At 42.4% G+C, this 15,097-nt stretch overlaps 1 protein-coding gene across 1 annotated transcript; it reads right to left on the minus strand.

The window, feature by feature from the left end:
- Positions 1 to 6,151: 6,151 nt before the first annotated feature.
- LOC138897911 (uncharacterized) lies at positions 6,152 to 6,664 on the minus strand. Its single transcript, XM_070183935.1, has one exon. It carries the CDS (start codon positions 6,662 to 6,664, stop codon positions 6,152 to 6,154), a length of 513 nt encoding a protein of 170 aa, XP_070040036.1.
- Between the last annotated feature and the right edge of the window lie 8,433 nt (positions 6,665 to 15,097).

Consider the following 15,097-nt stretch of genomic DNA (forward strand, 5'->3'; position numbering starts at 1 on the left):
TACTGTCTGAATGGAGTAGACAGAAAATAAAAGCAAAAAAGAGACTCCGGGTGCTGCAGGATGGACTCGAAAAGCAGCTCACCACTAATTAAGTCTCGACGTATCAGGGGTGTGTGTCGGGATAACTACCAAATGCACCTGCCTCAGAACCTGCACGATTAGTGCAGAAGTGTAGCGTGAGTACATAAACAACATGTACCCAATAAGTATCTAGTCTAACCTCGAAGAAGTAGTGACGAGGGGTCAACTTCCACACTTACTATGGGCCAACAATAAAATACAGTAATTCTAAATAAGCATGGATTATGTAAATAATAGATACAACTTAGTAACAAGCAGTGGATAATTATTCTTTCACTAATAATAAATTCCAAGTCAATTTCTGTCATTAAATAATTTTAATCGCTCAAGCAATAAAATGATATCAAGTATAATTAGGCTCTGAGAATTATCACGCACGAATTATGTCGAGGACGTGCGATCCGATCCAAAAATATATTGGGTGCACTACCGAGGGTCGAACGACACGAACCGTAGATGCATCTATTAACATGCCGAGGCGAACGGCCTGCTCCCATGAGAGTAGAGGAATTTACTCGCTCGCGGGAATACTTGCAACGCGAGTGAACATGGATTTATCAGAGTTATTATAAAATTCTTCAATTTTTCCCATACATAAGAAATCCAAATTGGAGACTTTAAATCGTAAAATCCTTAATCTCAGCTCTATTTAAGACAATTAATATGCACAATCAACATAATACTTCAAACAAAGCATGATGTAAATCTAAGACTACCCGGACATCACATGAAATTTAGCTACGCACAGACTCTCGTCACCTAGTACGTACGTAGCTCCCCACACAAGTAATTCACAACAAATACACCTAAGGGGATGAGTTCCCTCTTACAAGGTTAAGCAAGAGACTTACCTTGTTCTCAAGCTCACTCCCGATCCTCAAATATGCTTTAAATCCTCAACTCGGTGCCAAACAACCCGAAACTAGTCAAATATTATATAAATTGATCAATATGTGTCCAAAAGTTCATAATTTAACTATTAGAGTAATTACCCAACCCAAATTGAAAGATTCCAAAAATTCATCTTCGGGCCCACGTGCCCGGATTCCGAAAATATTCGAAGATAAATGTTATCCATAATCTCACAAACTCAAATATATAGTTTTCACCCAATTCCATAATCATTTTCATGGTTAAACCTTAATTTTATCAAAACCTAGGTTTTTTATCTAAACCAAATAATTTTATAATTTTTCATGTTAAAATCTACCCATAATCTATGTATTTAACTTACATTGGATAGAAATTACTTACCTCCAATAGCTAGGTGAAAACCCTCTCTCTAAGAGCTCCAAAATTGCCCAAGGATTGCAATAAATGAACCCAAAATGGTCTAAGCCCCGACTTAAATGAAGCTTCTGCCTCCAGCGATTTTCGCTTCTGCGGTCCTAGGGCCGCAACTGCGGCGCCGCACCTACAGAAAAGCCATCACAGGTGCGGTTCTAGCCCAGGATGGCAGACTCTGCTTCTGTGGAAGGCTCCCGCTTCTGCGGAGGGTGGAGTATATCTGCGGCCCTATCACACCTGCGGACCTCTCATCGCAGAAGCGAGGCCGATTCTGCGCATGCTCCTCCACTTCTGCGGACGACTAGTCAAATTCCCAAAGCCACTTCTACGGCCAAGAGCTTGCACCTATGGCCAAAAGCTCGCAGGTGCGGGCACACCAGAACTGGTGCACCAGAAGCCCCCTTTAAGCTCTAACTCGATCCGTGCAACGTCCGAGTAGCACCCGAGGCCCCCGAAGTCTCGTCCAAACATACCAAAAAGTTTGTAAACATGAGATGGACTCGCTCGAACCCTCGGAACATGGAAAACAATACCAAAACTAAGAATCTCACCCCAAACCAAATCGAATCAACTTATGAACTTCAAGTTCTTCCAACTTGCTCTGAGCGCACCGAATCATACTTAAACTACTCCGAATGATACCGAAATTTGTGTGCAAGTCTTAAATCATCATACGGAACTATTCCCGGGCTTGAAATCTCAAACGAATCTCGATAATACCAAAACCTACTTCAAACCAAATTTAAAGAACTTTAAAACCTTCAATAAGCCAACTTTCAACTTTAGGTGCCGAAACGCTCCCCGTCACCCAAAACTCTCTCTGAACACACGCCCAAGTCCAAAATCATCATACGAACCTGTTGGGACCGCTAAATACCGGTTTCGAGGTCATTTACTAGAAATATTGACCCAAGTCAAACTTAGTTTTTAAAGCCAATACTAAGGAACTAAGTGTTCCGATTTCAACTTGAACCCTTCCAAATCCCGAACTAACCATCCCTGCAAGTCATAAAACAGTAAAAGCACATACGGGGAGTATTATTTAGGGGAACCAGGATCTTGAAAGCAAAATGACTAGTCGGGTCGTTACATTCTTGACCTCTTAAACAAATGTTCATCCTCGAACGGGTCTAGAATCATACCCGGAGTGCTGAATAAGTGTGGATATCTGCTCTGCATGTCCTCCTTGGCCTCCCAAGTCGCCTCCTCGACTGGTTAGCCCCTCCACTGAAATTGTACCGCATTAATCTTCTTGGACTTTAACTGGCGAACCTGCATGTCGACAATAGAAATTGGCTCCTCCTCATAACACAGGCTCTTATCTGCCGAACCGTGCAGAAGTCTAACGCATTCGACCTGTCGGCATGATATCTACAAAGCATAGACACGTGGAAAACCGGATGAACTCCAGATAGACTAGGAGGCAAAGCAAGCTCATAAGAAACCTCCCCAACTCGTCTCAACACCTCAAATGGACCTATGAACCTTGGGCTCAACTTGCTCTTCTTCACGAACCTCATAATCCCCTTCATCGGCGAGAATTTAAAGAGAACCTTCTCGCCCACCATAAATAATAAATCACGCGCCTTCTGATCCGTCTAACTCTTCTGTCTGGACTATGCTGTGCGAAGTCGCTCCTGAATCAACTTTACCTTTTCCAAGGCATCCTTCACTAAATCAGTATCATATAACTTAGCCTCGTCGGGCTCAAACCATCCGATGGGTGAACGACATCGCTGACCATATAAAGCCACAAATGGAGCCATCTCGATACTGGACTGATAATTGTTGTTGTAAGCAAACTCGGCCAAAGGCAAGAATCGATCCCACTGCCCTCTGAAGTCAATCACATATGCTCCGAGCATATCCTCCAAGATCTAATATGTCCGCTCCGTCTGCCCAGCTGTCTACGGATGAAAGGCTGTGATGAGCTCTACTCGGGTCCCCAACACACTCTGTACTGCCCTCCAGAAATACGAAGTAAACTGAGGGACTCTATCTGATATAATGGAGACAGGCACACCGTGCAACCGAACAATCTCCTGAATGTAAATCTAGGCCAATATCTCTAAAGATAACGTGGTCACTACCAGAATGAAGTGTGCCGACTTAGTCAACCTATCAAAAATGACTCAAACAGCATCAAAATTTCGCAAGGTCCGTGATAACCCAACTACGAAATCCATAGTAATGCGCTCTTATTTCTACTCAGGTATAACCATCTGTTGGAGTAGGACACCTGGCCTCTGGTGATCGTACTTAACCATCTAGCAATTAAGGCACCTCGCTACATACTCAACTATGTCCTTCTTCATCCGCCGCCACCAATAAAGTTGTCTCAGGTCACGATACATCTTTGTAGCACCTGGATAAATAGAATACCGAGAAATGTGTGCCTCATCTGGAATCTTTTTCCTCAATCCATCAATATTAGGGACACATAGACGACTCTGGAGTGGCAGAACACCATCCTTACTGATAGTAACCTCTTTGGCACCACCCTGTAGTATCGTCTCTCTAATATCCAATAAGTGTGGATCGTCGTACTAGCGAGCCTTGATCTGCTCGAATAGTGAAAACTGGGTAACGACGCATGCAAGAACTCGACTGATCTTTGAAATATCCAACCTCACATTTTTTTTAGCTAAGGACTGAATGTCTAAAGCTAGTGGCCTCCTCTACTGAAATGAATGCCAAACTACCCATACTCTCTGCCTTTCTTCTCAAGGCATCCACAACTATATTCGCCTTGCCTGGATGATAAAGGGTGGTAATATCATAGTCTTTTAGTAACTCAAGCCACATGTGTTGCCTCAAACTGAGATCCCTCTGCTTGAACAAATGCTGCAAGCTACGATACCTCCAGATCTTAAGAGCATGAACAATCGCGACCAACTCCAAATCATGTACGGGGTAATTCTTCTCGTGGGGCTTCAGCCGACGTGACGCATATACAATAACTCACCCCTCTTGCATCAATACACAATCCAAACCAATATGTGAAGTGTCACAATACACAGTATACATCCCTGAACCGAAAGGAAAGACTAACACTGGTGCTGAAGTCAATGCGGTCTTAAGCTTCTAAAAGCTCGCCTCACAATCATTGGACAATCGAAATGGAGCACCCATCTGGGTCAATCTAGTCAAAGGTGATGCAATAAATGAGAAGCCCTCCATAAACCGGCGATAATAGTCTGCTAACCCCAAGAAGCTCCTGATCTCAGTCGATATAGTAGGACGAGGTCAACTCTGAACTGCCTCGATCTTCTTGGGATCTACCTTAATACCCTCGCCTGATACAACATGTCCCAAGAATGCCACAGAATCTAACGAGAACTCACACTTGGAGAACTTAGCATATAGCTTCTATTCCCGCAAGGTCTGAAGCACCACTCTCAAATGTTGCTCATGCTCCTCCATGCTACGAGAGTAGATCAAAATGTCATCAATGAAGACAATGACAAATGAATCAATATATGGCCTGAAAACCCGATTCATAAAATCCATAAACGTCGCCAGGGCGTTAGTCAACCCAAAGGACATCACTAGAAACTCATAATGGCCATATCTAGTCCGGAAAGACGTCTTAGGAACATCTGAATCTCGAATCTTCAACTTATAGTACCTCGATCTCAAGTCTATCTTAGAGAATACCCTAGCACCCTGCAACTGGTCAAATAAATCATCAAGATGCACCCCAAGGAAACACACTCGGTCTGACAAACCCTTTTGCTAGCAACTCCTCAAGTTATTCTTTTAATTCCTTCAACTCTTTCGGAGTCATGCAGTATGGTGGAATAGATATAGGTTGGGTACCTGGACCCAAATCAATACAGAAGTCGATATCACAATCTAGTGGAATGCTTGGAAGATCAGAAGGAAACACATCGAAGAACTCCCGGACCACGGGCACTGAATCAATCGCCGGGGTCTCTATAGTAGTATCTCGAAAATAAGCTAGATAATTCAAACACCCCTTCTCGACCATGTGCCGAGCCTTCAGAAAAGAGATAACCCGACTAGATGTACCGACAGACGAACCCTTCCACTCCAATCTAGGAAACTCTGGCATCACCAAGGCAACAGTCTTGGCATGGCAATAAAGGATGGCGTGATATGGAGACAACCAATCCATGCCCAAGATGACCTCAATGTCGGTCATAACCACAGAAGGTAACAATGCAGGACCGGTAGATCTAATCCACAATAACAGAATTGCCCACTGGAGTGGACACATAAATAAGAGTACCCAAGGACTCACGAGTAACACCCAGGAAATGAGCAAACAGAGATGAAACATGCGAATATGTAGAATCTAGGTCAAATATTACCAAAGCATCCCCACCACAGACAGAAATAATACATGTGATCACTGCATCTGGTCTCGCCGGAAAAGTATAGAACCTAGCTGGATCGCTACCTGACTGGCCTCCACCTGTCTGACATCCACCTCTAGGACGACCCCTACCCACCTGCCCTCCGCCTCTGGGCGGCCGGACGGCTGGTGCGACAACTGGTGCTGTAACTTAAGCCGATGACCCTGTTGTACTGCCTTGTCTTAAAATCTGGGACAAAACCTCTGCATGTGTCCCGGATCCCCGCACTCATAACGACCCCTCAGAACGGAGGACTGCTGACATGAAGTCTGACCCCGATGGCCTGAATACCCACTGGAGGAACCCTGCCTAGCTGGTGGCCAGTAAGAACACTCTGCATGGCGCTGAAATAAAACCGCACTGGAGCACTCCGAGGAGGCGGTGGTGCTGGATATGTGGGCCTGCTAGACTGAAACCTGACCCCTGACCCTAGCCAGGGCACCACTGAACTCTCCGAAATATCGAAACTGCTTATCCCTTGTCGCATGCTCTCGACTCCACTGACAGACACCCTCGATCCTCCGAGCAATCTCCACAACTAGCTCGTAAGAAGTCCACATCTCCACCTCTCGGGCCATAGTGGCCCGAATACCAAAGTGTAAACCTGTAACAAACCTCTGTACTTTTTCTACATCGGTAGGAAGTATCATAAGTGTATGGCGAGACAACTCAGAGAATCTCACCTCATAGTCGGTCATCGACATCTGACCCTGCTGGAGCTGCTTGAACTGAATCCGCAACTCTTCCCTCTGAGAGGTTGGAATATATTTGTCCAAGAATAGGCGTGTGAAATGATCCCAAGTCATGGGAGGATAACCTGCTAGTCTGCCAAGAAGATAGGACTGCAACCATCTACGGGCCCTACCCTTCAGCTGAAAGATGGTAAAGTTCACCCTGTGGGACTCCAATATACTCATGGTGTGCAGTCTGTCCCTGCACCGATCAATAAAGTCTTGGGGTCCCCATGTCGCTCACCTCCAAAGATAGAAGGATGCAGACTAGTCCATATGTCTAATAGTTTCTGTGAATCGTCAGCCGCAATTGGTCTGGGCTCAGGTATAGCTGCTGTAACTAGCTGAGCTCCACCCACAGGTAGTACGCCCAGAGTTTGATACACGGTAGTTGCATGCTCTGGAGACTGAGCGGTAGGGGTCTGTGCTCCCCCTCTCGCTTGATATGTGCCTGGGTCTGCTGGAAATAAACCAGCCTGAGTCATAGATTCCATGAACCGCAGCATACGGCCCATGACCTCCTAGAATCTTGGCGCGGACATGAAATCCGCTGGGACTAGCTCCGCTGCAGGCACCTCGCCTTGCTCCTCAATAATAGGATCCTCTACTGGATCCGCAGGTGGCATATCTGGGGCAACTCTAGGATGCCCTCGTCATCTACCACGAGTTGGATCCCTCCTTCGTCCTCTGCCTCTAGCGACATGGGGAACAGCTCATCCATGATCGGGTACATCCACCGCACGCGTACTCACCATTTGTGAGAGAATAAGAGAAAGATACTAAGCATAACATCAATTGCACGATCGGAGATGAAGAAAGAGTAGTTTCCTAACACCCTATAGCCTCTCGAAGATAAGTACGGGCGTCTCCGCATTGATCCGCAAGACTCTATTAGGCCTGCTTATAACTTGTGAGACCTACGTGAACCTAGTGCTCTGATACTATATTGTCACGACCCAATTTCTCTATTGGTCGTGATGACTCCCAACGTCACCGTTAGGCAAGCCAACAATGAACTAGCCATGGATCAATTCTTTTAACATTTTAGAAATAGTTGATTTTTAATTATTAAATAAGTAAAAGGTGAGAAAATTTAATACAATAAAGTGTGAACGATTTTACGAACAGGAATGGTGAAAGAAAATACTCAAAATTATCAAGTGTCTACTAGCAAAATTTCATGACCTGATATCACAAGTGTATGAGCTATTAGTAGAATATTCAAAACACTAAACTACTGTCTGAATGGAGTAGACAAAAAATAAAAGCAAAAGAGAGACTCCAGGTGTTGCAGGATGGACTCGAAAAGCAGCTCACCACTAATTAAGTCTCGACGTATCAGGGGTGTGCATCGGGATAACTACCAGATGCACCTTCCTCGGAACCTGCACGATTAGTGTAGAAGTGTAGCGTGAGTAAATAAATAACATGTACCCAGTAAGTATCTAGTCTAACCTCGAAAAAGTAGTGACGAGGGGTCGACTTCGACACTTACTATGGGCCAATAATAAAATACAATATTTCTAAATAAGTATGGATTATGTAAATAATAGATACAACTCAGTAACAAACAGTGGATAATTATTCTTTCACTAATAATAAATTTCAAGTCAATTTATGTCATTAAATAATTCTAACCGCTCAAGCAATAAAATGATATCAAGTATAATTAGGCTCCGAGTACTATCACGCACAATTTATGCTGAGGACGTACTTCCCGATCCAAAAATATACTTTGTGCACTGTCGAGGATTGAACGACACGAACCATAGATGCATTTATTAACCTGCTGAGCTGAATGGCACGCTGTCATGACCCAAAATTCCCACCTTCGGACCGTGATGGCACCTAACATTTCACTTGCTAGGCAAGCCAATGTTAGAATAATATTAACCAATTTTTAAACAATCTTTAAATTACTAATAATCAAAGAAACAAATACGGAAGAAAAGTTTGAATATAGTGAAATAATCCATAAAACGACGGTGTCTAAATACCATCCCAGAATTAGTGTCACAAGTACACGAGCTTCTAGAATAAATACAAATAAAGGTCTGAATAAATAAAGCTGTCTCGAAATAAACACACAGCTAAAGTAAAATAGACAGGGACTTCAGAACTGCGGACGCCATGCAGTTATACCACAAGTCTCCTCTAGTAGCTGAAATCCGAACAAGTCTATAGTGTATTGCTGAGACCAACTCCAAAATCTGCACAAGAAGTGCAGAGTGTAGTATCAGTACAACCGACTCCATATACTGGTAAATGCTGAGCCTAACCTTAACGAAGTAGTGACGAGGCTAAGGCGGGTCACTTACATTAACATGTACGCAATATTAGTAACAACAACAATAATAGAAATAAATCAGGTAATTCATTTATAATAATTGAAGCCAACTCGGCACTCATAACCAATTGTCATTTCCATCAATTCTGTTGCAGTGTGCAACCCGCTCTCACAATATATTCACATTCAATTATGTTGCAGCGTGCAACCCGCTCTCACAATATATTCATTATAATCAAATTTGTTGCGGCGTGCAACCTGATCCCCCATATATATATATATATATATATATATATATATATATATATATATATATATACATGTACGATGACTTTTAAACAAGTTTGTTGCAGCGTGAAACCCGATCCTCCAATATGAACTTTTAACAAGTCTGTTGCGGCGTGCAACCCGATCCTCCAATATAGACTTTTTAATAAGTCTGTTGTGGCGTGTAACCCGATCCTCCAATATGGACTTTTAATAAGTTTATTGTGGTGTACAACCCGATTTTCCAATATAGACTTTTTATAAGTCTGTTGCGGCGTACAACCCGATCCTCCAATATGGACTTTTAATAAGTCTGTTGCGGCGTGCAACCCTATCCTCCAATATAGACTTTATAATCAATCTTGTTGCGGCGTGCAACCCGCTCCTCCAACATATTCATTTACCAATTTTTATAGAAGAATTTTCCCAATAAATGCAACAGTTAATATAAAATTATAAGACAACAAGCATACAATAATTATGATTTAATTACGAAACAAACAAAGGCAACTAGCAAATTATTATAGAAATCATAGGGCAAATATGCAGTTTAATATTTAATATGCTAAATGTCAAATAACAATTAAGGCACATAATCCAAATAGCATGTAACAATTAATGCAGGAATTCAAGAATTAATAGCTGACAAAGAATAGGAGAGAAATAATTATTATGACAGTTAATTCATAATTTAAAACAATTTATGATTTTTCAAGTATATACACAAACAATTAATTTGATGACGTATAGACACTCGTCACCTCGCCTATACGTCGTTAACATGCATTTCACATAACAAATAATTTAAGGGTTCTATTTACTCAAATCAAGGTTAACCACGACACTTACCTCGCTTTGCAATTTTCAATCAATTATTCAACCACAGCTTTTTCTTTTAAATTTGTCTCCGAAAGCTTCAAATCTATTCATAAACAATTCAATATACTCAATACGAATCATAAGAATTAATTCCATATGAATTTATAAATTTTTCGGATAAAAATCCAAAATTTATTAAAATATTCGGCAGTGGGACCCATGTCTCAAATCTCGAAAAAACTTACGAAATCCGAACACCCATTCCGAGACGAGTCCAACCATACAGAAATTATCCAATTCCGATGTCAAATGGACCTTCAACTCTAAATTTTTTATTTTTGGAAAGTTTTATAAAAATTCTAATTTCTTCCATCTAAATCCGAAATAAATATTGAATATAGGCTTAGATTTATGAAATACAATCACTATATGATAAAGAACACTTACCCAGTTCAAAATCGTAAAAAATGCCTTTGAAATCGCCCCTAAGCCGAGTTATAATTGAGGGTATTTGAAAAATGGGAAAAATCTCATTTTGGTTCTGTTTTAAGTCACAAGGGTCGGGCCTTCTTCGCGTTCGCGAAGGGCCTGTCGCATTCGCGATGAGTAGCAGTCTGTGGCTTTCGCGTTCGCGAGTCCTCCTTCGCGTTCCCGAAGGCTTTTTCCCCCTGGCCTTCCCCCGGTCCTTCACGTTCGCGTGCCAGTGCTCGCGTTCACGTATAAGGACAACTGACCCCTCCCCCAGGCCTCTAAAGCTTCGTGTTCGCATTGAGCTGGTCGCGTTCGCGAAAGGTAAAGTCCACATAGCTTCACGTTCGCGGTCCAATCTTCGCGTTCGTGAAAAAAGAAAATTCGGCCAGCTGAGTTTGCTCTTCGCGAACGCGATGAAGGAAATACCAGAAGCCTAAAGTCTACAAAAAACCAGATTTCCTAAGTCCAAAATTATCCCATAGCCTATCCGAAACTCACCCAAGCCCTCGGGGATCCAAACCAATCATGCACACTAGTTCTAAAACATCATACTAACTTACTCACGCGATCAAATCGCCAAAATAACACCTACAATTACGAATCTACGTTTTCAAGAAAACTTTAAAACTTATATTTTTACAACTGGACGTCCAAATCACGTCAAATCAACTCTGATTCTCACCAAATTCGGCAGACACATCATAAATATTATAGTGGACCTATACCGAGCACCGGAACCAAAATACGGACCCGTTGTCAATAAATCTAACATCAGTAAATTCTTAAAAATCATTAAGCTTTGAAGCTTTTAATTTTTCATCAAAATTCCATATCTCGAGCTAGGGACCTCGGAATTCGATTCCGGGCATACGCCCAAGCCCCAAATCATGATGCGGACCTACCGGAATTGTCAAAACACTGATCTGGGTCCATTTGCTAAAAATGTTGACTAAAGTCAACTCGGTTGAGTTTTAAAGCTCTATTTCACATTTTAATCCATTTTTCACATAAAAACTTTCCGGAAAATTTTTTGGACTGCGCACGCAAGTCGAGGAATGAAAAATTATGCTTTTCGAGGTCTTAGAATACAGAATTATTTATTAAATTTAAATATGATATTTTGGGTCATCACATTCTCTACCTCTAAAACAAACGTTCGTCCTCGAACAGAGTTAGAAAAAGTACCTGAGCTGGAGAAAAGGTGTGGATATTTACTCCGCATGTCCGACTCGGACTCCCAGGTAGATGCCTCTACCGTCTGACCTCTCCATTGCACCTGAACTGAAGGATAACTCTTAGACCTCAACTATCGGACCTGCCGGGCTAGAATAGCCACAGGCTCCTCCTCGTAAGTCAAATCTTTGTCCAATTGGACTGAGCTGAAATCTAACACATGGGACGGATCACCATGATATTTTTGGAGCATAGACACATGAAATACCGGATGAACCGCTGATAAACTAGGTGGTAATGCAAGCCTATAGGCTACTTCACCCACCCTTTCAAGAATTTCAAAGGGTCTGATATACCTAGGGCTCAACTTGCCCTTCTTTCCGAACCTCATTACACCTTTCATAGGTGAAATCCGGAGCAATATTCTTTATCCAACCATGAATGCAATATCATGAACTTTACGGTCGGCATAACTCTTCTGCCTAGACTGAGCTGTGCGAAGTCGATCATGAATAATCTTGACCTTATCCAAGGTATCTTGTACCAAATCGGTACCCAACAATCGAGCCTCTCCCGGTTCAAACCAACCAACTAGCGATCGGCATCGACTTCCGTATAATGCCTTATATGGAGCCATCTGAATACTCTACTGGTAGATATTATTATAAGCAAACTCTGCAGGTGGCAAGAAATGATCCCAAGAACCTCTAAAGTTTATAACACAAGCGCAAAGCGTATCTTCTAATATATGAATAGTGCGCTCTGACTGTCCGTCTGTCTATGGATGAAATGTTGTACTCAACTCCACCCGCGTGCCTAAATCACGTTGTACAGCCCTCCAGAAATGTGAGGTAAATTGCGTACCTCAATTTGAAATAATAGACACGGGCACACCATGAAGGCAGACAAAATTTCAGCTAACCTCTTTGAAGAATAGGTAACTGCCAATGGAATGAAATGTGTTGACTTGGTCAACTTGTCCACAATGACCCAAACTGCATCAAATTTTTTCTGAGTCTGTGGGAGCCCAACAACAAAATCCATAGTGATACGCTCCCACTTCAACTCAGGAATTTCTAACTTCTGAAGCAAACCACCATGTCTCTGATGCTTGTACTTAACTTGCTGACAATTCAGACACCGAGCTACATATGCAACTATATCCTTTTTCATTCTCCTCCACCAATAATATTGCCACAAATTTTGATATATTTTGGCGGTACCTAGATGAATATAATACCTGGAACTGTGTGCTTCTTCAAGAATTAATTCACAAAGCCCATCCACATTAGGCACACAAATATGATCCTGCATTCGCAGAACCCCATATTCCCCTACAACAACCTGTTTGGCATCACCGTGTCACACCGTGTCCTTAAGGACAAGTAAATGAGGATCATCATACTGCCTCTCTCTGATGCGCTCATATAAAGAAGACCGAGCGACTGGGTTCTGAAACATCAAACATCACGAACTGATTAGCCAAAGTCTGAACATCTGCAGTTAATGGCCTCTCACCAACCGGAATATAAGCAAGACTGCCCATACTCACAGCCTTTCTACTCAAAGCATCGGCCACCACATTGGCCTTTCCGGGGTGATACAAAATGGTGATATCATAGTCTTTCAACAACTCCAACCATCTTCTCTGCCTCAAATTAAGATCCTTTTGTTTGAACAGATACTGAAGGCTATGATGATCAGTAAATACCTCACACGAGACACCGTAGAGGTAATGCCTCCAAATCTTCAGCGCATGAACAATGACTGCCAATTATAAGTCATGAACATGATAATTCTTCTTGAGAACTTTCAACTGTCACGACGGATATGCAATTACCTTGCCATCTTGCATTAATACTGCATCAACCCCAATGTGAGATGCGTCATAATATACCGTATACGATCCTGAACCTGTGGGTAATACCAACACTAGCGCCGTAGTCAAAGCGTTCTTGAGCTTCTGAAAGCTAAACTCACACTCATCTGACCATCTGAATGGGACACTTTTCTAGGTCAATCTGGTCAATGGACTTGCTATAGATAAAAACTCTTCCACGAACCGATGATAATAACCTGCTAAACCCAGGAAACTCCGGATCTCTGTAACTGAAGTAGGTCTAGGCCAATTCTGAACAGCCTCAATCTTCTTAGGATCCACCTTTATGCCTTCTACTGATACAACATGCCCCAAAAAGGCAACTGAGTCTAACCAAAACTCACATTTTGAAAACTTGGCATATAACTGATTATTCTTTAAGGTGTGAAGCACACTTCGAAGATGCTACTCATGATCCTCTCGACTGCTGGAATAAATCAAGATATCATCAATGAATACAACCACAAAAGAATCCAAATAAGGCTTGAACACACGATTCATCAAATCCATAAATGTTACTGGGGCATTTGTCAACCCATATGACATCACTAGGAATTCGTAATGCCCATACTGAGTTCGAAAAACTATTTTAGGGATATTAGATGCCATAATCTTCAACTGATGGTAACCAGACCTTAAATCGATCTTCGAAAATACCTTGACACCCTGAAGCTGATCAAATAAGTCATCAATTCTTGGCAGCGGATATTTGTTTTTGATAGTGGCCTTGTTCAACTGCCGATAATCTATACACATCCGCATAGAGCCATATTTCTTCTTCACAAATAATACTGGTGCACCCCAGGGCGAGACACTAAGTCTAATAAATCCTTGATCAAGCAAGTCTTGTAACTGCTCTTTCAATTCTTTCAACTCCGACGGGGCCATACGATATGGCGGAATAGAAATGGGCTGAGTGTCAGGAGCAAAATCAATACAGAAGTTAATATCTCTGTCGGGTGGCATCCCCGGCAAATCTGAAGGAAATACTTCTGGAAATTCATGAACAATTGGTACAGAGTCCATAGAAGGGACATCCGCACTGGGATCGTGAATATGAGCCAAATAGGCTAGACACCCTTCCTCTACCATACAACGAGCTTTCATATAAGAAATAACCTTGCTGGCAGAATGACCAGGAGTTCCTTTCTACTCTAACCGAAGTAACCCCGGCATAGCTAGGGTCACTGTCTTGGCATGACAATCCAATATAGCATGATAAGGGGACAGCCAATCCATACCCAAGATGACATCAAAATCTACCATATCAAGAAATAGAAGATCCACACTAGTCTCAAGATTACCAATAGTAACCACACACGAACGATAGACATGATCTATTACAACAGAGTCTCCCACCGGTGTAGATACACACACAGAAGCACTCAGAGAATCACAAGGCACAACCAAATATGAAGCAAAATAGGAAGACACATAGGAATAAATAGATCCTAGATCAAATATAACTGAAGCATCTCTATGGCAAACTGGAATAATACATGTGATCACAGCATCAGATGACTCGGCCTCAGGCCTAGCTGGAAAAGCATAAAATCGAGGCTGGGTCCCACCACTCTGAACTGCATCCCTGGGACGGCCTCTGACTGGTTGGCCTCCACCTCTAACGGTCTGACCTCCACCTCTAATGGCCTGACCTCCACCTCTAATAGCCTGACCTCTACCTCTAGATGACTGACCCCTACCTCTAGCTGGCTGAGCAGGC

Source organism: Nicotiana tomentosiformis, chromosome 8 (genome assembly GCF_000390325.3).
Source record: "Nicotiana tomentosiformis chromosome 8, ASM39032v3, whole genome shotgun sequence".
Taxonomy (NCBI): domain Eukaryota; kingdom Viridiplantae; phylum Streptophyta; class Magnoliopsida; order Solanales; family Solanaceae; genus Nicotiana; species Nicotiana tomentosiformis.

Coding starts and splice junctions, on each gene's coding strand:
- LOC138897911 (XM_070183935.1), bottom strand. CDS start 6,664: ATGAGTATATTGGAGTCCCACAGGGTGAACTTTACCATCTTTCAGCTG.